The sequence below is a fragment of the Tyto alba genome, unplaced genomic scaffold, assembly GCF_018691265.1.
Source record: "Tyto alba isolate M040663 unplaced genomic scaffold, T.alba_DEE_v4.0 Super-Scaffold_6, whole genome shotgun sequence".
Taxonomy (NCBI): Eukaryota; Metazoa; Chordata; class Aves; order Strigiformes; family Tytonidae; genus Tyto; species Tyto alba.
In genome coordinates this window covers 4554867-4581136 of record NW_024881327.1, presented here as the reverse complement: position 1 = coordinate 4581136, position 26270 = coordinate 4554867, and the positions used below count along the sequence as shown (strand labels likewise).

Genomic DNA, 26270 nt, shown 5'->3' with positions numbered 1-26270 from the left:
ATGACATTAAAGTCACACAGTACCTTCCCCAGCTGTTTATATCTCTGGCTTTCTTACACACTTCATCAGCTAAGCAGCAGTCTATACAGTTTCACACAAACTTATTTTTTAGCAAGTTTTAATATTAATAAGGTTAAAACATGTTAACTTGACTGATTCAACCGCTATGAACTGTATTCCCCGTTTGTAATTTCTAAATCTCATCTAGTAGATTGGAATGCTTATCTCTGGAATATCAAACTGAATTAAATGTTGACTAGCAGTCAGACAGGAATCAAAGTATGCAAATTTCCACATATCTAAAATCTTTAATAGCTACCACCTATTGCTAGTAGCACCTAAACATTAACAGTAATTAAACAAAATTTAAAAAGACAATAGTAATAGTAATTAAATATGAGGATAATATACTTGAAATTTCTTCTTTTATGACTCATTGCTTTTTAATTTCCTTTTATTTCTGTGAAAGAAAAGAATTCCAGATGAAAGTGAACGATAATAATCTAAGATATTAAGTAAACTATAAATTTTGCAACTTTTAGTGCTGACTTTTTGCATTCTCTTCTGTAACAGAAACTTATATTCTATATAATCCACAATTGCACAAGATCATTTTGTCACATGAATTAGGGGCTTTTCTTCACCAGGACTTCAACAACTTTCAAAGAGACTGCTGTCTCTTCATTTATATCTCTCTTCACAGTCTTTGGAATACCACATTTCATCAGTGGTTATAAACAATCAATCACCTTTCTGCTTTGATGTCATCATGTCCATATTTCAAAAACTGGAGGGCAGTACTTCCTCATACCTTATGCGTCTCAAGATAGGAAAATGTGCCTATTTTAACCTTAATAATGAAATTGGACCAGACATATTTAACTAAATATATTTAAAATAATCAGTTTTGCTGCAGTCTGAAAATGTCAATACAGTTGAAGAAAAACAAGTACTAGACTATTTTTGCTCTTACATGTGGGGCAATCTGAAGCCTTTATATTCAAGTATCAGTTCTTACTCACCTGGGGAGGTCTACTGATGTAAATGGGCTTATTTGAATGAGAAAAAACTGCAGGATTAAAATTCTTGTCAATAAGTCACTTAATTCAACTTCATACAATTCATAACCCCACTATGTAAACCACCAACTTTATATTGCCTGGATATCTTCTATCAATATCTTTGCATGCAGAAACTAACTATCTCTTGCAGCATCATGTTAAATATATGAAGATAAATTTTAAATCCATCTAAGACAAGTGTAGACATACTATACTTTGTTCCTGTTACAGGCAGGACCAAAGAGCAAACTAGGTACCTTCAGATAATGTCCAGGTGCATTCATCAGAGACGAAATGCCATTGCATTGATTAAGATCATAAAGAATGTAAGTAATCCTTTTTAGGACATTTCTAGCTTAAAGACTTTACCATTCACAAAACATCAATACTGATTTATAGACATAGCATGCAAGTCAGAATGGACCATGCATAACATAAAAGATGAAAAAGTATCAAATGGAAAGAAATGGAAAGAGTAAATAGATGTAATGTCAAAGGGCTTCACACACGGAGTCAATGCAATCAATGGCAAACACTAAATTTTTAAAAATAAATTTAAGACCTCTGAAGTTCATCTGAGCATGCCACCATCATGAAATGCAACTTTTCACTCACCAAAGTAGAGTTATGTGAAGCATCACCTGAGACCTCGGGTGTTCTTGTGCTGTTTGGAAGTCTGTGAGGATTACGAGCTATCGCTTGGCACCAGCCCAACATTTTCTCCTTCCACTTATCCCTTCTCAATTTCTGAAATTCTGAAAATAATTTAGATTCCCTGAAACATTGACACTTTGAATTTATTGCGTGCATGTCTCTGGATGCATGCCTTTAAAAACAGTTTTTAAGGTTATATCTAAACAAGCTAATAAACATATTTTTAGAAGAACACATTTATTTAAAGTACTCTGAAGGGTTACACCATGCAAGTTAGAAAAGAACTATGCACTTTCAGCACACCTTACATGCATTAATAGTATTTCAGTGCCAGCAAATTCAATGCCTTCTTTCCATCTTAAATGTTTCTCGGGTTATCACTTTAATTTAAAAAGTGTTATTTTAAATGAATTTTATTACAAAATAACTGTGAGACTAGCACCATTACTAAAACCATATAACATGTGGATGAAATACCCCACATTCCCTGAAGCAACTAGAAATAGCCCTAGAGCAGTAGTCAATATTAAATACAAATCAACAGTGTGAAAACACACAAACACAAATGTACTCATGCCCACACACCTGGCTTGTTGTGAAGTGTTACACTAGGATGTATTGTAAATAGCAAAAAGTAATGTACACAAACTAGCAAGAAATGCTACAAGTCAACTGTAAGTTGCATGTAAATTTATTTTTAGTTTGTAACAGTGACAAAACACCTTTTAAGTAACACTAACATTCTGGAAATATAGCACTAGTAAGGGGGTTTTTAAGTGTAAAGAAACCTTCGTAAGTACTTTTAAAATTTTACAATCTACTTTTCCCAGTTGAAATGGGTAATGTAGGTACTCAGTGCAAAACTTTGATAATTAATTACAAAAAAATAACTTTGATCAATTTTTTTCTCCACAACACCTGAAACAATTCATAATCTTTCTGTTTATAAAATTTTTTAATTTAAAATGGATTATTCTGTAACATCATGAAACATAATAAACAAAAAAAATTAATCTACCAGGTTGAGTGCCTAGTCCTTCAAACAAGGTTAGCACCAGACTAAACAGATCTGGAACATACATACAATAATGCTAAAGAGCTTATGTGGTAAAGTAGCACCTATTTAATGTAATTGAATATTATATACTTGTAAAGTAGGTTTATTTTTTCTGCAGTACATCTCCATGCAGTACACAAGACATGCCTGTGTTTACAGCCGGCTTTTGTCTTCCCAGGTTCTGATTCTGACAAACTATAGCCCCTTCTCGAATAACTACAGCTCTACCATTTCTGCACTTACTGTTAATATATAAGTTTCAAGGTGTGAAATGCACAAAGCTGTATTTCTCCACACAACCTCATGGAATGGAGAATAAGGAATAAGTGGAAACTAGCCTTAGCTTTGTTGCACTGGAGATGATTAGATGAATGAGTCTACAGTTGAACTGATTCTTATTAATTTTTCAGTCTCTTGAAATCTTAGCATGAGATAAAAATATATGCCAGTAAAACATTAGTAAAATGAAGACTGCCATACAGCCTGTTGAATGTCTGTAGAGTCAAATCCGTTTTTCCATTATAAAACATTTCAGCTCTAGACTTACAAGAACTTGGTCCTCCAGGGGCATGAATACCACCCAGCAAAGGCTTCACAGTGAGAAATCCAGCTGAAGCGCCAACTAAACGCACTCATTGTCATCAGCTTAGCAGCAGTTACAATTTCTGCTGGATCAGAGCACACACCATCTTGTAAGCCCTACAAGACTGTTTTCCTTAGTTTTGTGAATGCAGCTAGCAAACCTTTACATACCAAACTGGTTGTTTTTAAGAGTAAAGGAAGTACCAGTGAACAGTTTGTGAATTTAAGCAACCTCTACACAGATGCAGAAAATGAATCCCTGTTTTAAATGTTTTTCATTGTATATTTAACATAACATGAAGTACTTATAAGTAAAACTGGAGAATCAGAAGTATTAGAAGGACAAGCATATACACATCCTCTGCAACTTGAAAAGATAAGCACTTAATATGAGACAATGAATCAGAATTTTCATTTTTTCAAGATTCTCCTGCAAATTCTAGGTTATTTCCAAATTATATGATGAAGTACTATTTATCAACTAAACAGGACTGACTTCTAATTAAACTAGTCTCCATCCCATCCACCTTGCTTTTTAAACAGGAGCACACAAGATCTTCTGAGAAAGTAAAAAGTCTTTTCAAAACTATTCTGGTGTCTTTGGAATTTCCTGGGTTTCATTCAAAATTCCAAGCAGAAACTAATTCAGTATTGTTTTGACTTTTCAAAATGAGACAAACCATTTGTTTCTGCTGCTCTGGAACCCATCATAGTGATTCCTCACATACTGTCCTGTAAATGGTGTTTATGAGCAGAAGAGGGCAGTTGTACCATGTATCATACTGGTCAACATTATTAAACCAGGTGAAAAGGGACGAGCTGCTGCTGCTCTCTTTATGACCGAACTTGGGGTTGGGCAAAGAGATACTGCTTGCTTTATAACTAACAAGTGAAGTTTGCAGAAAAGACGTTGAGCCAATCTTTTATGCCACCTGAACTTTCATAGATGAAAAAATAGCTCTGGGGAAGTGGTCCTCTATTGTGGTAAAATCAATCATTAACTCGTTAGTAAAATGTTTTACTACACACAGGATTTATGGGAAGATTTAATTGGTCGTGATTGATGACCTGCATTCTCCCATGAGCAGTAAGTTACTGTTGTGCATTATTTGTGCAGATGCCTGGAAACTAGAGACTAATGCTGGCTAGAGAAAAAAAAAAAAAATAAAAAAAAAATTGCAAAATGCATATTTGGGAAAAATATAATCATATTTTGAAGTCTCCCCCTTTTTATATAGAAGAATAGTATATAAAAAATTACAGCCCATAGGAATGTATGTATTAATTTTTGGCTTGTTGTGTCTGAAAAGATTCCAGACTTCACTGTTCCTCTGAATGCCTACCATGAACAAGGTGGCTATATGTTCAGCTGGTGCAGCCCACTGCTTGGGAGCCCTTTACTGCTTTCATTCTTCCCTGAAGAAAGAGTATGAACTCGAGAAAAAAAAAAAAAAAAAAAAAAAAAAGCATATAACTTTTAAGAAAGTCTTCACTCTGACTTTAAAAAAGAATATTCCAATCATTATTTAAAAGATACTTCTCTCCAGAACACCATCCAGATGTAAAACTTTCTGACCATTCTCTCAAGACTGGACAGGAATATCCAATCTTTCTTCTACTAGAACAAAACCCCCAAACTCCAACCTTTAAATGGCCACCCTTACACTTAATTCCCTGAACCAAATACACACAAACATGTTTTTGCAAAGGCAATAAAATTAACCTAGCATATTTAAGGTAAGTGGTTGAAAAGATACCCTGGGAATAAAACATATGGTTCCCAAGTTCCTAGAGCTCTAAGGTCAGATTAAATGTCTGCTATACTTACTGGTGAGCAGCTGCTCACATGAGTAGTTAGCTGAAGCTTACTTTTGAACCATCACACTCTTGATCACTTAATTAAGAGAGAAAGCTTCATGTCTTCACCGAAGAATCTTTCTAATATTCTATTACTTCTGATGAATTACTTTCTTATTGCTACTTTAGGCTTGTATTTTACTATATTTTTATGTGTCAGGTTACTTTGTTTCTGACTGTCTATCAAATTTTCAAGCAAACTTTTAGCAGAAACGAACCCATATTGCTGCATGTTTCAGTGTACAGTGAATTTTTCCAGAGATGTGCTTTAGTGTAGAGAAGTAATGCAAACTCCATCATCTCTAGAGCCATGTACTCCTCACACTTGGGGTGCATATAAGCCAATTCAACCTGAGAATACAACTCTACACATCACATATAAGCATACAACGTGTTATATTACACAGTTTGAGTTTGATCACAGATGAAGTGAAAAAATAATTTAGTCTAGGGAATATTCTACAAAATGACTCTGCACCAGCTGGATAATCCTGGTACTTAGAACTGTCAAAGAATCATAAATCCCACGCAACAGCTGTAGTTCAGTATGACAAAGGTAACTTCTTGAAGTCATTATATTATGAGTTTCTACACAATCGAGACAGGTATATAACATTTTAACAATTTGCAGCAGATCCTCTATAATGTCAACTAGAAAGAAGTCTAGGTTATCAGAGTTTTACAACCGCTTGAAAGCATGTTATTTTAGAGCTCCACGGAGTCTAACTGAGCTGCAGGTGTAGTGAAGAGTAGATGCCCAAGATCAGTGTGTGCCAACTACCCGAGGCAACGGCCCTTCAATGATCTGCAAGCAGATCATTCCGAAGAGTGCCACCACCATCACCCCTCAGTAAGTGATCAATCAATCCTCTCTGTACTGCCTGTAGCTGTGAAGACAGGGCATAATCTGATTATAGCTACAGTCCTATTCTGTTCCTGTTGGGGTGCAGAACCTCTTGGAACATTTGCAATTCTTCTTTTTTGCCCCAAGGAATCAAAATTATGACTACTACTGTACAGATCATAATTAAAAGGAGAGCTTTGCACTTGCTCATACAACTGAAGAACCACCACCTCAAATAAACTTCCTGAAAAAAAAAAAAAAAAAACCACCGTAATTCATCCCCTGTAAATTTGCTTAAAAATAAAACAATTACTTTATTAATAGTTTTTCAGGGGAGACAATTTTTACTTATAATTAAGGGAAGCAAAGGGACATACAGAATTATAGATTCAAGTACACTTTGCACAATGTTAATACTAAATAAATAAGGGTTAAGGATGATGTATTAACAATTAGCCAGTTATATGAAACAAAAGCATATCTCAAAAAATGTTCATTAATCTAGCGAGAGAAAAGAATCAGTAAACGTAATTCAGGAACATAATTAGATTCAGGTAGAAAAGGCTGAATTAAGATGAAGTACATGAGAAGGTTATACTTTTTCTGTCCTTAGCAGGATCTAACAGCTGCCACAGAACAGCAGGAAATTGAACACAAAACATACTGTTCTTTATCTAAGCTAAATAGTTTTGTTCTCTGTGTTCGAAGATTCCCAACAGCAATCAAAGTGATGGTATTTGTCTGGCAACTAAACACACTGCATGACTTGGCAAATCATCAAAATATTCCAGGAACAGAGCTACAGGAATATTGAAATGTAAATAGCCTTCAACTGCTGAGCTCTGGTGAGAGAAATACAGTCCCTCTTCTTTGTGTATCTCTTGTATGAGTCTTACCAAGCTGTGACTTCCAATCAATTACTGTAATTTGAATACAAACATAAATTCATGGACTGGTTGCACTAGAAAGCTCTGATAGCTTGTGCTATTTTTGAGTCACATGTGAGCCATAGTTTTTTCTCAACCAGCTAGTCAATATTATCTTATGACTGCTGTGTTTCACAAGGACAATTCAGTGTAGCCACAGAATAATAGCATAATGACTCAATCTATATTTTTACAAATACAAAGCTCAACTTCAACTTTTAAAATTACCTCTATATTAAAAAAAAAGTCATAATAGACTATATGTGATTGTGCCAACAGCTGTAGAAGTCCAGTGGTGGTTCTTTAAAGTCAGGGGGAAAAAAATTAGTTTCTGCATATAAAAGTGATAACTATCTGTAAAAACGTCTCTTGTTTTCCATCAGAAGTGGTGAGTATCATCTTCCCCTCCAAACAGGGGAATAATTTTGTGAGTCCGGCATTTAATTAATATAATGTACAATGTCAGTAGCTTGAAAGGCCATCAAGCTAGCAAAATGTTATCTTCCTGACCGATACTTGCAGCAGTTCGCTAAAATATATACCTAATGTGCTAGCCTTACTAAAAAAAATAAAAAATAAAAAATATGCAGACACCAACAGAAAACAAGCACATAAGCCCACAAATTCTAGGTTGACACCTAGCATGATGGTATCAATCAAGAGTCTAATGATACCAGTTTTCTTGAATAGCTACTGGATATACACAATAAAACACCTCTGCATGAAGTGGATGTAAGAATCTGAATTCAAACATATTCTCCTATTTATTAATGATTGATTTCAGAAGTGCTTCTAGGGCACTACTTGAAGAGTAAACCCAATTGTGCACAAGTAAATGCATTTCCCCAGCCGTAAAGACAAAACAGAGCTGTCATTTAACTTAGTTATGCTTACCAAATGTGTCACTTCAGCAGGTCTTTCAAAACACAACCACCACATCAGCAACCCTCTTCAGAGTATAAGTTTTATTACAATCAAGTTTTCTAGAACTTGCTTCAATTGTTTATTTAAGACTGCAAAGTGTCAACTACATCTTCTACTACAGCTTCTTTGTAAATTACTACCTATATTATCCAATCAATCTTCAGAGACTGTAAAGTGGCGATTTTGATGCTCCTGTATCATAATTAACCATATTATTATTTCCAACTGAAGCCAGCCTATGTTTTGCTCTTTTCTGTTACACTGCTAATAAGTATTTAAAGTTGTTTTCAGCTCTTCAAGACTCTGATTCCTTTTTGTCATAACTAAAGATCCAAACTTCACTCGTACTTAAAACGGTTTAATCACTGAAAAGAAATCAATTTAAGATGACTGGTACAAAAATTATTGCAGCTAACATTGCTTTGCCTATCCTCCATAACCACTACACCCACAAAGTGACAAGAAATCTTTAAAAGCTTTCAAAGAAAATAGCCTTTTGGGCTACTAAAGATATAAAAATTGTGGGTATGTATCTTTTCATAGTCACACCGTTTTTTTTTTTTTTGTTCATAATGAAAAATATCTCTTGTGTAAAGCAGAAAGCAATTTTAAATCATTCAAGGCTCTTTAGGGAAACCATGACAGGAATTTTTTCCCCATGGGAAATTTTTAGCATTGTAATTCTACTTTTTTTTCATTTGTGAAGACTTCAAGAAGAAAATGTTGAGAAATTAGAAGGAGAAATGTATATTTATGGCTAATGATTTAATATTTTTCAAAAATAATCTTTACACTTGTAGAGACTGCCAAATCCGTATTTGCTTATGCAGCATTTAATTCTTTTTTTTTTTTTTTTTTTTATTGCAAACTATTTTAATAAGCAACCTCTATACTATCATCAAATATTACTTTATTTTCTAAATGGTTCTTAATAGCACATCTACTCTACTTGGGAATTATTTGCTCATCCAAGGTTAGATGTGTCCATTGAATTCTCCTCAGAGCTTTCAAAAGCAATACAACAGTATGTGCTCCTGGCATGCTCCTGCCTACAGGTGAGTGACAAAAGGGTGCCTAATGCTTCCCTTGGGACCTCTCCATGCAAATTTAAGGTACATCAGACTCTCAAGTAGAAAGGAGAATGGTCTTGAAACAAACATAGATTTGAGAACAAGAACAAAGTGCATGTTTTTGCTTTGTGAGTTTGCATATATTTAACCATACACGATTGCCAACAGCTTAAACCAAAGCTTCAGTCAACAATAAAGGCATGACTGGTAAGTGCACATGTTAAAACCATACTGAGCACTTGGCAGTTGGAAATTCTTTAAGGAAGCCACAGAAACAGCAGAAAGTGTAATGTAAAAAATTAAGGTAAAGCATTAACTAATTCATAATGTTATGCAGTTATCCAAACGCAGAGGGCATAAGAAGCCAAAGTCAGTCTTTAATGGACTTTGTTCTGCATATATAAAAGGAAAAGTCTACCTCGCAAAGCTCTTCCTCGTTCTTATGTGATTTATTTAGAGAAGAAGGGTATATTTATGATGTGAGATAAAACCCACTTTGAATCAGGCAGAGCTTGCTATTGAAGTAAAATATGAAGACAGAAGAATTTTTTTTTTAATCCAATCAAGATTAGATGTCTGAAAGACATAATTTAACCACTAAACATCCCTATTTCAAAGGATAGATAATTAATACCGAATTTAATTGAGTTTTTAAGAACAAAGGGAAAATGACATTAAACTGCATTTCATTGAAGTGCCAGAAGTACACACGCCAAAGTGTGCAAAGACCATGGTTGGTCCAATGGAAGAAGTATCTCCCATTTGCCAGAGAAGTATTTTTAATAGAAGTTCTTCTGTCAAATACAATGTTCTGGGCAGTCATAAACCATCCTCCTTTGACAACCCTAAACACATTAACCCGATGTTGGTGAGCAGTTCGGATACTGCTCCTGAGAGAGGTCAGTCATACACCATCTACAGTAGATGATGGTCATCACTGCTGGAAAGGCAGGCATATGCTGTTGCTTAGATACTATTGTTCTTCATAATGCTACCTGTAACAACTCTATTGCAGGACAGGCTATATCAGAAGGTTACTGCTACTTCATCTTTGCCGGCCTTTTAAATTTTTCTTACCTAATTTCAGACAGATTTCAGAATCTCTTTTAGAGTGAGGAACATCAGAATGACAGGAATGTAATCACTGCAGCCTTACTAAATTAAAAGAAACACATCTATGAAATTCTCACCTGTTTCAGTAGATTTGTTTTGTATATAGAAAAAAGATGAAACAAAACTTCTTTTAATAAAAACTTGGGAAAAATAATTAGGTCCATTACACTAAGCATATTTTCTGTACATGTTCTCTGCTGACTTTTTAAGGATGAGAGAGAATGTGGTTATATATTATTGCCATGTTGCCCTTTTTTTTTTTTTTTAATTCATGGTGCTTAAGTTGTTTATGTAAAAGTATGTTTCGTCTTTGTATTTGAGTCTTTGTGCTTTATTTCCCAATCAACCACGGTGTAAAAGCATTACCATTAAATAAATGCTCATCAAATGGCGAGTAGTATGTTATCACTGTAAAAATATATTTCTTTCATATTATTTAGGTTTTCACATTTTGCTTCATTTTTAAAAAAGTCCTGTAATAAATTAGGTTCAGGATTAATTTGAAACTATTTGAAGACATTCTTAAGAATCCCACTAATTTCAGTTTAGAGTGCTGTACTGATACTTAGTCAATTTGTGTCACCTCTCCAGATTATCTATTCAGCAAAATATTTCTATTTATTTCACTAAGTTAACTACAAATATGAAAACTAGAAGGGCTACATAATCCTACAACTTCTCTTTTTTTCCTACTCAATTTCTACAAGTATTTTCCAATTTACTTTTTGACAGCAGCCAGAGCGCCAAGAATAATTGCTTCCAATACTTATGCCACCATAATTATTATTGTCTAATGAGAACCTCATTTAAATAAAGCATTATTTCTGCTATTTGAGTCATACTTTTGTACCGATGCATTCACTTCTAAGGCCTACTTCTGTATTTGTTTTCTGGAAATTGAAGTTGAAAATTATCAGAGTAATATTACTCAAAAGTTTATGCACATAATAATTAGCCTTTAGGTTAACATATACTTTACTTATGTAAGGGTCTAGTTATTTAAGCTGTTACCAGTAACTGCAGCATTAGGCCAGTAATTATTTGTAACTCAAATAGCCAGAATCTGTTTACCCTGAAAAACCCTAATAGGCCATCGGTCATGATTTCCTCCTAGCAGAGGTCAGATCTTAAGTCAGGATCTTCATAATATGTATCAGAAGGGGTGGTATGGAAAAGGATTACTTGCAATGGTGTACTTCAGCTAGTTTAGTGGTAACAACTATTTCATGGGTTTATTTAATCTTTTTTAAAAAGGAAGCCAGATTTTCTGCCTTCAGCAGAACTGTTAGAAGTTTTCATCAAACATAATTCGGCTCTTATATCAATTTATTAGGTAGTATGCCCAGTTAATCCTTGATGACAACATAAGCCTTCAAGATTTTTAGTAGAATTTTCTTTGATATAATGCAACTTATTAAAGTTAAGTGTTTTAACAAGTACCTTCAAATAGAATATCAAATTTCATCTTCTTCTAACTAAATTCAGGTCTGTAGTTATTCACAAGAAAATAGCTGCACCTCACTTTCCAGAGGTGACCGAATTTTCTGTCAACTAGCATTCAAATAAACTCTTTAATGACTATTCATCAGTCACGGGATACCTACAATATACCCATCCACCATACAGTGGATTTGACCATATTGCTCACTAATGAGGAGTAAATTCCTTACAAACACTATTTATTCAAAGTAAAAATAAGATAAAAAGATAAATGCAGCCAGAAACCTATCCAACAATAATGTTTAATAAAATTATCTAATGGAACATGAGGAAAAATGACTAAAGGTACCGACAGTTGAGCAAAAATAAAAACATTTTAATAATATTGGGTTTTTCTTCTTTGTGAGATGAAAACAATACTGGTATCAAAACCACAACTCTCACAGCTCTCAGTGAGTTAAGATTCACCCAGATCATATGCACATCACATCTGTAATATGTCACTCTTCACAAACCATTAAATAATATGCCATTCTTCACACACCGTTTTAAAAAAAATCAAATATGTAGTATTTGTTTTGTTTGCTAACTAGAGCGTAAAAATAGGCACAGCATCAGTTTCTTCTATTTCAAAATAACATTTAAGCACAAAATAGGTATCCACCCTCTTGCAAGTATTTCCAAAGAACCTCAAAGAAAGAAGACATTAGCAAGGATACTGACAAAATGTAAAGTTATAAAACTGAGATCTTGAGTGTACAGCAGAAGACAAACACAGTGCTCGATGGCACAGCCTGGCTCCCTTCAGTGACTGGGTGAACACAGAAAGATTTACAACTGTGGCGTGGCTGTGGTGCATCAGGTCAGGCAGCCAAGTCTCACCTTGTGCCATCCTGAAGGTTTGATCTCGGCCTCTGACAATCCGCTGAAGCATGTCATCTTCAATGACAACCTCCACTGACTTTGCTACTGCCCTGGTTTCGGCTGAGATAGAGTTAAGCTTCTTCACAGAAGCTAGTGTGGGGGCTGGTTTGGATTTGTGCTGAAAACAGAGTTGATAATACTATCCATACCGCTTTCTTTCACGCTATACTGAACACGGGCACTGAAGCTGAGACAACACTACTCAGCATAGCATGGCGCAGAGATGCCCATGGCAGCTGTGAGACAGGACCTGGCACAGCTACGTAATGCCGTGCAGTCCTGTACGAAGCTCCAGTTCCAAAAGCTGCTTAACAGCTGCACCGAAGAGCAGCTCCATGGCTAAGTCATAAACCTTGCCGTCATAAGAACGATGGCACAGTGGTGTGAGACCTCCTTAAGCAGGGACATGGCTACTCAGATAAGCTCAGTGATAACTTGAGTAGATCTGCAGTGTCATTTAATGTTTTATTTTCATGTATTCAGTGTGCCCATGCCCCACAATAATACCTGAGTAACCCATAATTTTCAATTATTTGTTTTCTCATAATCTCAGCAAGATGAACGTGCTGTTCTCTCCCTTCTACAGATGAGGTGTAACAGAGGCAAGCCTTAGCTTTCCAAAGATACCTTATACCACTCATGACCTGCATTAAATGCCTCCTCAAAGGGAACCATATTTTTGATTCAACAATATCTGGAATCAAAGCTTTCCACAGCCCTAACGGACAACAGAATTCACTTTACACAGTTTCCCCTGTGCATAAATACTTGCCCTCACTGGCTGTTTTTTCAGCTCTTTTTACCTATGCACTGTTTTTTTTCCTGCTTTCTGAAAATGTCAACCTCGTCACTTACCAACTTCGTCTTCTGCCTTCAGCACCAATCTACATACCCTTTTTGTTCCAATCACTAAAACATATAGCATTTCTTATGCCTCTTTTCTTTAACTTCCCAGTTCCTTGAACTTCTACTTTTATTCATTTAGGCATTTGCCCATTTTACACTGACTTCAGATATTTTTATTTCTTTAAGGTTTAATTAAGGTTTGTAGTACTTCGACATTTCCAGCTCTCTCTTTACCACTTATTTTCATATATATACATCCGTAATCACAGCATTTTTGAGTGAAGCCTCTTTCATTTGAAGAAAACAAGCAAGCAACCTTCCATTCTAGCACTAATGTTTTAAATCTCTTCAGAAAAATGTATTAAACTATAAATGTTTGTTGAATGAGTTAATAAATAAGAATTTCACCAACAAAATTCTGTCAGGCTGCTAGAACCAGTAAATTACAAAATTAAGTAAGCACTCATGAAAGCACATCCACAGATCCATGTAACTTGAACAAACCAATTTTCACTCCATTATCAGGAGACTTAGATACAATTCTGAAATATATGCCATGCTACAAATCTCGGTGAGCTAATTGGAATAAGTACATTATTTCCCAGTGCCATTCCATTCTATATTCCTCAAATGCATGAGTGGACTGAGAACACACTTGCTAAGTACTAGCTCAACAGATGAGATTTTATTAAGGACCCTTCTCTGTATATAGCTCCATAGAAAACAAGTTTGCCTCAGGAAACGTGAAATAATGGAAAACAGAGATGAATGCAAAAGCACATGTAGGCAGTTGGCCTATATTCAACTTTAACACTTACTTGGAAGGCTAACCAGAGAGAAACTAACTTTGAAAGTAAAAGTTATATTTAACTGCAGGCTAGCCACCCACAGAACTAAGGAGCATTTCAAGAAGTCTTGAGGGCAAAAAGAAATGTGCTGGTAGAAATAATTACATACAGGCTGGCTTGTTACTGCTACTAAAGTACTTATTTTAAAAGACCCTAAGCAGAAAATGAAGATCCCAGCCCCTGATAATCAGGTGCAGGTGGATAGGAATAAGTGAAAGACAAACAGAAAAGTGCAGACAAGATATTCAAACAGTCGGGTCAAATATGCTCATTTGCGATGTGAAAAATGAGAAAATGAAACATGCACAGAGCACGTAATAAACCAAAGCAGCAGGAAAAGGAATCTTACAGACCAACACGACACTGGCCTTTGGGCAATTCCTTGTAGCTGAACTTCCATGGGCGTGTTTAAGGGCTCATTAAACCACTTTGCAAATCTTTACAGTCAGTTAAGAAATGAAGGACAGTCTGTTATCCTGTGTCCGTGCTGAAACTGTGTCACATTTTAAAGGACCAGGACCTTCCCAGGCTGACAGAGGAGATGTGCCAGTATGTGCAGAATGACAGCCCATTTATCTGTGCCAACAAAGTGCTACAACATGGTGTCCTCAGGAAGGGACAGACTATCCTCAGACGCAGAATATATTGATTCCCTGCATATATGTTTACTTGATTCTCTGTGTATATATTTACTTAAGTCTTTACTAACAACCCATTGGACTGCAGTTTGCTTAGAGTGTTAGCAGTTGTTGTTAATACAGATTAATATTATGCATTTTATATATCTTATGTTTTCTGCACTGTAAAAGAAAATACATTTGTACTAAAAATAAACCTCTACCTGATATCTAAGGTCACATCATCAATATAGATACAGTCTTTCACTTTTTTTTTTTAAATGACATTCAAATGAAAGTTCCGTCATAAGACAGGAAGAAATACATCTTCCTGTTATCATATATGCAAAATTTCATGTCAGAAAGTTATCTTCCCACCAAGTAAAAAGCACACGAGTGGCAGTGTAGAATGAAGGTGCCAGCTCAACTTTGCTTTTTAGCAGTGCAGTAGCTCTATTACAGAAGGAATACTTTCTACAGTTTTACAGAAGATACCATATAGTTCTTAAAGCTACAAGAGTACCAAAAAAGCCTTGAAATAGAAACTACACTGGAAATCAAATATGTTTTTCTTCATGTAAGCTCAGTACAAGTATGAAAAGGCATGATATCAAAAGTGTGAAAATTACACATTTTCTTTGCTTGCCACTAACTGCTCCCACGCTGGGGAAAAAAAAAAAAAAGTACTAGAATGTACATTTTTCACATTCATAGACTGGTAAAATAATCAAAATATGCAGAGAAGAAAAATGTCAAGGGCATCTTTTAAACACTATGAGAATGTACTAATTAGGGTCTTCACCAGTAGTTACCACAGTAATGTCAGGTCAGGGGATGTTGATTATATAAACCTAGTTAAATGTTAAGATGAGACTATATCGACATAATTTATTGACAACCAATAATCAGTCCAGACAATTTATCAGGTCAGCAGAAAGGTATCACAAGCTTACAGTGTAAAACATATTGCAATGGAATAAAATAGTTCTACTAAAGAGTCTACTATCCAAAATATGAAATATTTTATGCCCACTCATTTTTGTCCCTCCTCTTAGGAAGAAAGATCTTTGAAAAAAAATTTCTATCATAAAGCAATTCAGATATATAGTAACGGGATTTCTGGGTTCCAAAATTTAAATCTTGTTTCCTTCAAGATAAAGAACTAACAGGAAACAATCAGTATCTTTCCCAGCACGGCATCAATTTAAACGCCCTGTTAAGAACTTAGATTTACAATTCAGTCTATATTTGTACAGAATAATTAATTTCTCACCTTCATTCATCAAGCAGAAGGTAAATACATTAAATATTTGTCTGAAAATGAAGCAGCAGGTCAATCTTCAAATTTATGTCAATTAGCCAGAACGAAACCAAGACTGCTTGGTAGATGACAAGAAAGGTAAGTAGACTTTTATTCCCAGTAACTGTGCTCCACTGACTATTTTGCTGTTCCTCTGTCCTATTTTGTGACTGTTTAGTTAAGCACAACAGTTCTTAGAAGTTAATCTACTAGGATCTTTTAAACATTTCTAAGCTACTTACAGAAATAACCCATAGTTATCACCAAAAACCTTTCTAGTAGATTTTAAACTTATAATATATTCAGAATTTATGAGCTACACATTGGTAATGAAGTAATTATGGTAAAAACATTGTACAGTAAGTCATCACAGAGCTACTGTCAGAAATCTAAATTTCAGACATATGCTTAACCTAATTCTGAAGATCCAGTATATCTAAATATTTATATTATAAAATCTAGTTTCCAACAAGCATAAATTAAGATTTCCATAAACTATGCTTACTGTTTGTTTTATAATGGGGAATCTCAGATTAACAGAAAATTGGTTTAATTAGCTTTGAACATTTGAAATAGGTTTTCTTGACAGTACTGTTTGGTAATAGCGAAGCATAATTATATTCACAATGAACAAACGATGCAAGTAAATTTTAAATTATTCTGGACTATTGCATGGTACGGTTTTGATCAGTGAGTACTCACACAGAGATGAAGCATGGTCTCAACTTTTTGGCTTCACAGAAGAACTGGAGGTTGCCTAAACAATTTGTGCTGTGACTACATTTAGAAAAAACACCAAGTCTTCAGAATTACTGTTACGTGCCTTCAGAATTAGCTAAATCTAAAACAAAACAGATAACTATGAGGTAATAGGGAAGAATGAGTAGAATCCTAAAAAGGTAAATCCTGCTTCTTTGACCCCTTACAGTTCTTGGTGGAAAGTCCACAGTATAATGAATAAAGACTAGAAATTACTATTTACCTGGACTCTTAAAGAACTTTAGGTGATAACTTCCTGAAAAAGATATTTAAGTAAGTAATCATGAGTAGTAGGCAAAGTTCTGTGTTGGACAAAAGCATGCCTCAGTTGAGCAACAGTAGGCAGGAATAAATGAGCCATTTCTATTATGGAAAGAAGACAACTTCAAGGTTTTATACTCGGGTCTTCAATTTTTTAAATTAGGAATTTTTGCTTGAAGGAAGTCACTGATGCTGACAAATCAAATATTAAATTAAAAAAACCACCAAAATTCTAACAGCCTGTTATACGTGCACTATAACCTCATTAGTTCTAGGGTCACACGCTGTTTTTCCTTGCATTACTTCACACACACAGTGGAAAATAAACACTTAACTGAGAGAAGGAAGAAAACAGAACATGAAACTATGTTTACTATAGTGTCCAGATCATTCTTCAAAATGTGAGCTTTAATTTCCTCACAGGTTTTACTATGGTATTAATAAACACACAGAAAACTCTCCGTTATCCACATGCCACCACCCATACAGGTTAAATTAGTCGTGGCTCTGATGCAGTCACAGAGTTGGTCTGTGCAGACAGCCTGGCCCTGAACACTGACTTTTGCTGACGTAGGACACAACTGCAGCCATATGGGTTACGGGCCTAAAAGCAGTGTGGGTGTGAAATGGTTATTAAGCAAGTCCACATCCAAGCTGACTTCTGAAAAGCCGCATGAGCATTGCCCCTCCCAGGAGCCACTGCCTGCGAAGGTGTGTTAGCAAAGCCACAGCATGAACACGTGAAACCATGTGGGGCTATGCTGGACCTGCGCAAAACTTATCTGACACTTGAGGCACCAGAAGATTTGGGGAAAGGATGCCCAAGCATTCCTGTGTGAATCAGTTTGAGTGACAATGAGATTACTAGTTCTCTGCAGGTCAAAATCCATTACACCCTGGCAATATATTATCCGTGTTTTCCGTTATTCCAGACAATAAAAACCTGATTGTTACTTGTCAAAGTTTATGTAAATTAGTTTTACAACTTCACAAAAATCATTTAGGTGAGAGCTCAGAATGAAGGTCTTTTTATTTTTCTGATTCTTGTGAAACATAGGTGCCTACCTTTTTCCACTTCTGTACACCTTTTAAGGGAAAATGCTTCTAATAAGTATTTCCCCAGGATTTATGTAATGAGCGACCTTTACTGGGACTGGATGGAGTGAAAATTAGGAGGGAAAATTTCCTCCCTCAAGTGTTCTTTCTCTTTGGCTCTTTTATTGGAAAAAAAATATATATTAACATTTATCCTTTAATGGCATTTTCATTAATGTTAAAGCAGTCATTTTAAACTTGTGACATTCATAAACTTTATTTGTGAAGCCTTTCATAGATATGTGATGTTACTTTGTTTTTCACCTCTGTAACACATAGTACTGCGAGGAAGGAGAATAAGAACTGCCTCGCAATGACATTCGTATCTTTCCACTCCTACCATATTCAGGAGGCTACAGCAGTCCTGTACATAATTTACAAAGCCTAAGGGGGGCTAGTAGACTTGCGATTTCATTTTGCCCAACAGCTTTGTCCTTGCCAGTTTGCAACATGTCATTAAGAGCTCTGACCTGAGCTGTCAGGAATCCTCCAGTCACCAACAGAAATTTGAAGGTCTGTGGCCTGGAATTCCCATTAATCCTTGATTCTAGATTGAAATCTGGGTGAAAACGCTTTATATTGTGCATCTTCCTCAGATATCTAGTTCCACTAGATCCCTAAATTTTTAACTGGCTTTGTTCCCTCTGAACATCTTTGCACAGCACAAGGAACATATGGGCTTATGCATTTAAGAAGCGTTTCTAAGAGTTTGAAAAAAATAGATATCTCATATTTCAAGATTATGTTTCACCTAATTAAGCAAATCTATATTACTCGGTTCAAGAACTGACTCAATGAAATCTGTCATTTCCAGAATTTCAAGGATGATGTGAGCAGGGCATTTGAGTGATAAATCCATGGGAACACAGCTGGTGATTTTACAACAACTTTTGAAAGCTATGTAAAGTGTAAACTTTATCACCTCTGCCACATCCTACAATTTATGTCACATAGAAGACAAACATCTGCTACAGAAATTAAAAAAAAAAAAAAAAACAAAAAAACAAAAAACAAACAAACAAAAAAAAACAACAAAACCAAATCCACACAATAAAGTTTGTAAAGAAATTTCTCAGTTTAGCAGGAGAAATAAAGTCAATAACCAATCTGAATCGTCTCTAGCTTCAATAACTTTTAAAGACATGTAATATAACATAATACTTAAGGAAGTTTAGGGTTCTGTACTGAAACAAAACAAAACAAAAATCAAAACAAACAGTAATCTTTTTTTTATAGTGATCAAATAATATATATTATAATCTTCTGTGGAAACAAAACAGAAAATATGTCCATATAAACATCCTTTCCTCTGTTGTTACACTTTATTTCAGTTTAAAAAAAAAATATTTTCTAGCACAAAATATTTTATAGGATGAAACAATTACATTTCTTTTTGTGTGAATTCTCATTGCTATTAACATAAGTTAGAAACTAATAGGTCATCTTGATAGCCTTCCATTTGACAAACCTCCCTTATCTCAGATATAGAAAATAGGTAACACTGATTAAAAAAGTTACCTGGCCTATCTCCTGTAATGTAAATCACTAGCTCATTGCCTCATTTGAATGACATTTGAAGAATTGAGGATTTTAATATGTAAACAATTGTATTTATGTAATTCATATTAAAGAATTTGAAGGAACTTGTATCACAATAGGATAACACTGAATTTCTTGCCTGAACACAGTTCTGAGCAAAGAATTCCATATCGTCTCCACTATAACCACAGGACTTGGCAAGTCTAGCTTGCCTGAAGCACAGTAAACATCTCTATAAAAGGACTGGAAGCAAATGCACAGTGGAAGGCATAGTACTCGCATAACATTCCAAATACTAGAATAAGCACCAACCTTACGTGTTGTAATATTGTTTGTCAGTCTCTGAAAAATGAAAGATCAGAAATCAACATTCTATCCAGCTACTCTAATTTAAATACACTAAAATATAACACTTCTTGGGTGATGATTCAGCGAGTATCGTAACAAAATTATTAGCTAAAACTACAATTTAGAAAGCATTTAATTGTAAATGTCTTGCTCTTTGAGGCAGTCGTGATTATTTGAAACATTCACCTTTTGAGATGATACTCAATTTCTGCCCATCATTCTCTTTAAAACCTTTAACTTAAGTGTTAAAATCCTAAAGTAATGAAATACAGTTTCACGTGGCATATTTTTGAACAAGCTCAAAGCAAACAGAGGGAGGGTGAGATTCAGCATGGAAGCGAGTCATAGCTGAGGAGAAACTTAGATTTGAAATGAAGAGCAAGTTGAAATCTGGCCTGGAAAATAAATACTTTGCCAAGAGGACCCGCTGTAAAAGAATCAGGAATGGTCAGGAACTGTATATACAATCAGATCCATTTCTCCCTTGTTGCATATGCTGGTATGATAACATGCGTATGTTCCTCCTTACACTCATGATTATGTCCATATATACGTTAGGAGGAAAGAAACTCAAACTTCTGAGTGGGAATAGCACAGTGACAGAGGGAAAAAAACATAACATTTCTGTTAGTGCACAGTGAGATGACAGTTTGGAGTAAGAAAAACAATAACCGGAGCTTATGAGAAATCTGTTTTCCAGATTTTATCAATAGTATAGCCACTTCTGTAAGGCAAATTTTTATAAATACTAGAGTTATAAGTGTATTTTAATACTTCAATGATTTACAGATGGATAAAATTTATAGCACAATCTGTGTGATTATGTGCTACTCAATATTTTGTAAGGAATTGAGAAGATATGAAACTGAAGAAGGAAGATACAAAAATTGACTAGTCCAAAAATGAAGAGGTGTGTGCTTTTTCACTTAGTGATCCCATTTAGTGGATGCCTTCCGTGGTGTTCCTCTATCACTCTCCATATGGGATTTATTTAATACTTTCTCAGCAGTAGATGAACATTGCTGAAAATAGGATCTATAAAGCACTCCACAACTTGCAATCTGGTTTCAAATTTGGCAAGCTGACAGCAGCAAGACAATTCTAGAGTGAAAGTGATTATTTAAAAAAAAACCCTCTTACTTCCTCCTCTTGAGATATTCCACTACTGAAAACATTCAGATGGCAAAGTTGCTCAGTTAAGTATCACAAAGTAAATAGTTAAGTAGTACAAATTTTAGTTATACTGCAATTTGTTTCTGATTAGTGGCAATAAAAATGGTGCTGCAGGCTCTGCATTTCTCTTCCAGTGTTTGCTATGAAATGTTGAATGCTGTGCAAATTTTCCAAATGCAAATTCTGACAGATCAGTCAAGGCTTTGAAAAGAAGCTCATGTCTTCTCTTGTGTCATCCAAAAACCCCAACATGTTAGGGAATGCTCTGTCTTCATACCTTTCAATTCTACTGTTTTTCACACAGATGAAAGTGTCTAGAATTTAGTAAAGAAATATTAATTGCACACAAAGACCACAATCAAGCCTATTTCTTTGTATTGTATTCTGTTTTAACTGTGCAATTAAAAGTAACTGAATAAGACTGAAAAATAAGGAACTTGTCTTCAAGTGCAAAACTCAGTGGCACTCCACATAAGCTTACAGTCCAATAAAAGACAAAACGGGTACGAAATGAGAGATTTGTGAAATAACAGTAAATTACTGTGCGATAGATGATTGCAACATAGGTAACAGGCAAGGGACGGGGCAAGTACATACTGGAAAACACTACAGGAAATATATCAATGCAGTCATCCCTATATACATAGGAACAATACAGGTAAGCTCTGAGGTTGGACTCATGCATCTGTTCACATACACTGATGCAAAGTTGTCACAATGAATACTGACATCATAGCAAAAGGTAAGCAATTGACTGAGAGGTACAGCAAGTATTCTAAACTGCTTTTAACTATTCAGAATAATATTTTCATATATTTCTGTATGCTGTTTTGTATGTTCTTTATTTAACATAGGATAATTCCATGTTGCTTCCACACAGTCATGAATATCAATGGCAGGGAATTAAAGATGACAAAAAATTATAGAAAACAAAATTATTACCATCATGATTGCTATCTAGCTTATTCATTCAAACACAAAGGAAAATGTACAGCTACAAATAAAATATTCAAAACCACAAGTTTCTTATTCAAAGTGTCTTTGGATCATGTTAGTCTTTCACAGAATATCTCCCTCCTCATCTAAAAAATGTAGTCCATTAGACATGAATAATTCACTTTATTATTATTCAAAACTACCAAAAATACTGCTAAAATTGCCTAACGTCTTTGACACCTCCATCCTGCCCTTCAAAAAACCCCAAACCCTCATAAAAACAGATGCATTGGTAAATGTCTTAATTCCTTAAGATCATATTTTCTCCTGTTTCTGATGTAAATGTCATGGAGAATACCTTCATCCTCTAAGAAACAGGGTTACTAGCAACCAAAACAGAACTTCTCTTTTTTATAATATAATGTTGTAAAAGCAAAGTGAATACTGAAATCAAGGGAAGAAATGTTCACATAAACTCCTTGCAGCTGTGTCCAAAAAGTTTTATTTGAAATGTCTTCCGAGAAATTCAAAGACACACAAGAAGTATTGTATTCTGAAGCAATAAATGCAGTAGCTCCAAACACAGCGAACATTGATCCACTGTGATACCTGAATATCTCTTCTGAAAAAAATGTTTTCCTTCAAAGCCACTACTTGGAATTAAATACAGTGTTTTGCCAAACAAAAGGCCCCACAGACCTTACACTGAAATTAGACAAACTGAAAAAATATACAATCCCATTTGAGGATTATTTTTGTTGAATCACGTATTCTTCGGTTAACTCTTCTACAATTCTGTGTACCTAACAAGGACAAACCTTCTCCACAAAGTTAGACACGTGATACAGTTCTCCTGTATTTTCTAGTACTATCAATAGCTGTTGTTATCAACAGTATGTGTCTATACTACGATCTATCAGAGAAATACAGAAAGCAAGCTGGCTTTAAAGGTTCAGTCCAGGTCTACAAGAATTTTTCTGCTTCTTAAATAAGCATATGTATACCATAATGGATACAGTAGTTATGATTATCATGGTATAATCAAGATCCTGTATTTCAACACTTCTCCCCAGAAGGATCCATGAAGTTGTAAAAGCAAAAGTTGTAAAGGCATTAATATTAATGACTTACCCTCTGCCAATCAAGACTGCTCGAAATAACTTTAGTTTGCACATAGCTCGGCAGGGGACAAAACCATCTTTAAGCTGGTGAATACATACTGGAAGAACCAACCATGGAAGACTGCCTGTCCAAGAACTGCTTTTCAAATAGGCAGTCAAAGGTGGTGTACAATTAGTGAAATGTGCTAACAATGAAATGTAGCAAAATTTGGATGAAGTTTTTGCGGTTGTGGGTTTTGTTGTTTCTGCTTTTTCATCCTAATAGCTTCTTTGTCACTATTTTAGCCATATCAGTAAGCATAAAGTAGAATGTCAAGAAAATATGTAGTGTAGAAACATTTAAGACAAATAAAACATTTCCAAACCTGAATGCATTTTTTATTTCAGTGCTGGATAGTGATTCTTGTACTCTTATTTTACACAAGAAATTATGTTCCAGACACCTATCCATCTAAATGATTCAGACATGAAAAAACAAACAAACAAACAAGAAAAACCCAAACAAAACAAAACAAACAAACAAACAAAAAAAAAACCTCCAAAAATAAACATAAACAAAAGCTTCTGAATAGGTTAAATCCTAGCAAGAAAGCTGACACAAAAGGAGACATCTGCAAAGTCTTCGTGTTTGTCAGATTACTAAAATTCCCAGTCTTAAAACCTAGACAAATAAAAAGAGAAAAAAAAAAAATCTTCCACTGAGCTACTGAAAGACATTTCAAGAAGTTCACACATCTCTGACAGTATTGCACTTGTGGGGGCATGACGAGTACATGGAGAAAATGCCTTCTTTTTTGATACACACATCGTAAGAGCTGTACTCACAGGATTTAATAAGGGGTTTTTTGAATGTCAAAACCTAAGCTGCTCTTTTGCTAACAAAGTTTACACAGTAACATCATATGGAAATTTTACAATTAATACAAGACTTTATCCATGCAATACCTCTCTCAGTCATATCAGGATTTCCCCAGAAGCTCATTTTTCTTCACTACAGAAAATAAAGTGTACAAAATCAGGATTCTTCTCCTCTTACTTCTGAATTCTACCAGTAGATTTACCAGATATCATCAGCTGCATAATCTTTCTTCCAAGGAAAGGAAAAACATTCAGCTGTTCACATCTTTTCTTTCCTTTAGAACAACCAAATAACTGAGGCCAAGCTAGTGGGAATGCAATTGCCCATAGTGTTACATCAAAAAGAGGGGACGGAAGAAAACTGTATTTCCAGGAATATCTCTTCTGAGTCTTTTAAAAATAAAAGGTAACACCAGGAATCTGCGTATCTGCTATGGTTTACCAGTAGCCTTACTGTGAGATGGTATTAAAATGTATGTTATGTAAGTACACTAATGGAGATAAGAGGGTTGCTTAACCTCCCAAGATAATTATATCTAATCTAGTTTCTTGGAAATATGCTACCACAAACCAATTAGAGTAGGTTCTCACTGGTTTTCCTGCTTATAAAATCCCTCCAGTATGCCCCTTCAATATACAATCTACATTCTGAACTACTCCTTCAACAAAAAAGTGTATTTCAGAGTAACCTAGAAATGAAGAACTTGGTGTCCTGATAAGCACTACTGTTTCCCTAGTTATTCACTCTGTTCACACTCTCTGGTTGATAAATTTTAGCAAACATGAAGAAAAGTATATCTTGAGCACTGCTAGGCCTGGAGAATGTCTCTGCTGAATTCAGTTCATTACTTTCTAAAAAGGGAAAGAAAACACAAATTAAATTTATGCCTTTACATAATAATATGAAGCACCTCTAAATCATCGTGGCTATACCAAAACCTCAGATTTTTAAAGGAATTTAGTGCCTAAATGTCTGACAGAGCACTTAAAGGTATTTGGGCACCAAAATATTTGGCTCATCTGAGCCTAACGCTCATCAGCTCCTGAAAATGCGGCACAGTTACTTGACTGAGCAATACAAAGTCAAATGATACCCTTGCATCTTCACTATTGCAGACCCCATTTGCTCCCCTTATTGGTCTGTTATTCTATTATCTTAATTTGGGTCTAGATTATGGGGTCATATCACATCCTGAATATAAGGCAGTGAAAAAACTGTCAGTCTAGGACCCAACTATGGCCCAAAGTTCAACTTTCTGAGTCTGGACTTTGCCACTCTTGGTGAGGCTGCAGAAGCTGAATTCTGCATCAGCTGTGCAAACATTTTTCTGCTGTTACTTTGTTCCATGTTGACTCAATCTCCACAGAGTCATAAACAGCCAGGGATCCACTCACTTCATTTTGAGCAGAAAATCCAGCTGCTTTCACAGAGATGTTAGAAGCAACAATGAATAATGAGGAGTACAGTCCCACGAGGGATGGAACGTGGGTGACAGTGTACTTCATAAGCAGGAATGCTTAAGGCACAATAACAAAGTTGTTAAAAAAAGTCTGTTACACTTGCTATTTTAATGTTAAGAGTAACATAGCAATTGCTATGTATTAATTGTAACTGATACTTACTGAAGATGGGATATTAATGAGAAAATAAATTATTGTGGATTACAATTACCAATTCAAAATGAAACTAACTAAAACCAAACAAAAAAGAAAAATTCAAGGAAAGTTTTTTCCTAATTTCTGTTTATTGCTTACCCTGACGCTTCGGGGATTACCAAAGATTCCCTTTATCTGCTTCAATAAAATCATGCTGTTAATCAACAGGGGAATGAAAAAGTTGTTGCTGCCATTGATTCCCAAAGATGCTGAGGACACATTTGCTCCTTTATGTGTGTGGGGGGGAAAAGGAATCTTATAAATTGTTTAAGATTAATCACCTTTCAAACAAGCTAATTATAATTCACCTCTTGTAACAGCTATTTTTCTAACAAGACTTCAATCTTTTGTGAATGAAAGTAATATTCTTGAATTTGACACCATTACTTTTCTCACCTGAAACACATTCTTTTAACAAACAGTGAACTTCTATGCTTTTAATCCCTTTAATTAGGACAGTA

At 35.0% G+C, this 26270-nt stretch overlaps 1 protein-coding gene across 4 annotated transcripts in view; it reads right to left on the bottom strand.

The window, feature by feature from the left end:
- The window catches only part of MARCHF1 (membrane associated ring-CH-type finger 1), a 246852-nt gene that overhangs the window by 98730 nt on the left and 121852 nt on the right, over positions 1-26270 (bottom strand). For 3 of the 4 annotated variants that reach the window (XM_042808441.1, XM_032983903.2, XM_032983901.2), the window contains one exon: positions 1677-1816. The exons of the other annotated variant lie outside the window; for it this stretch is intronic. In XM_042808441.1, the coding sequence (XP_042664375.1) occupies positions 1677-1778 (102 nt within the window). In that variant the 5' untranslated portion in view covers positions 1779-1816. The remainder of the gene's footprint in view (positions 1-1676; positions 1817-26270) is intronic. 4 annotated transcript variants of the gene reach the window in all.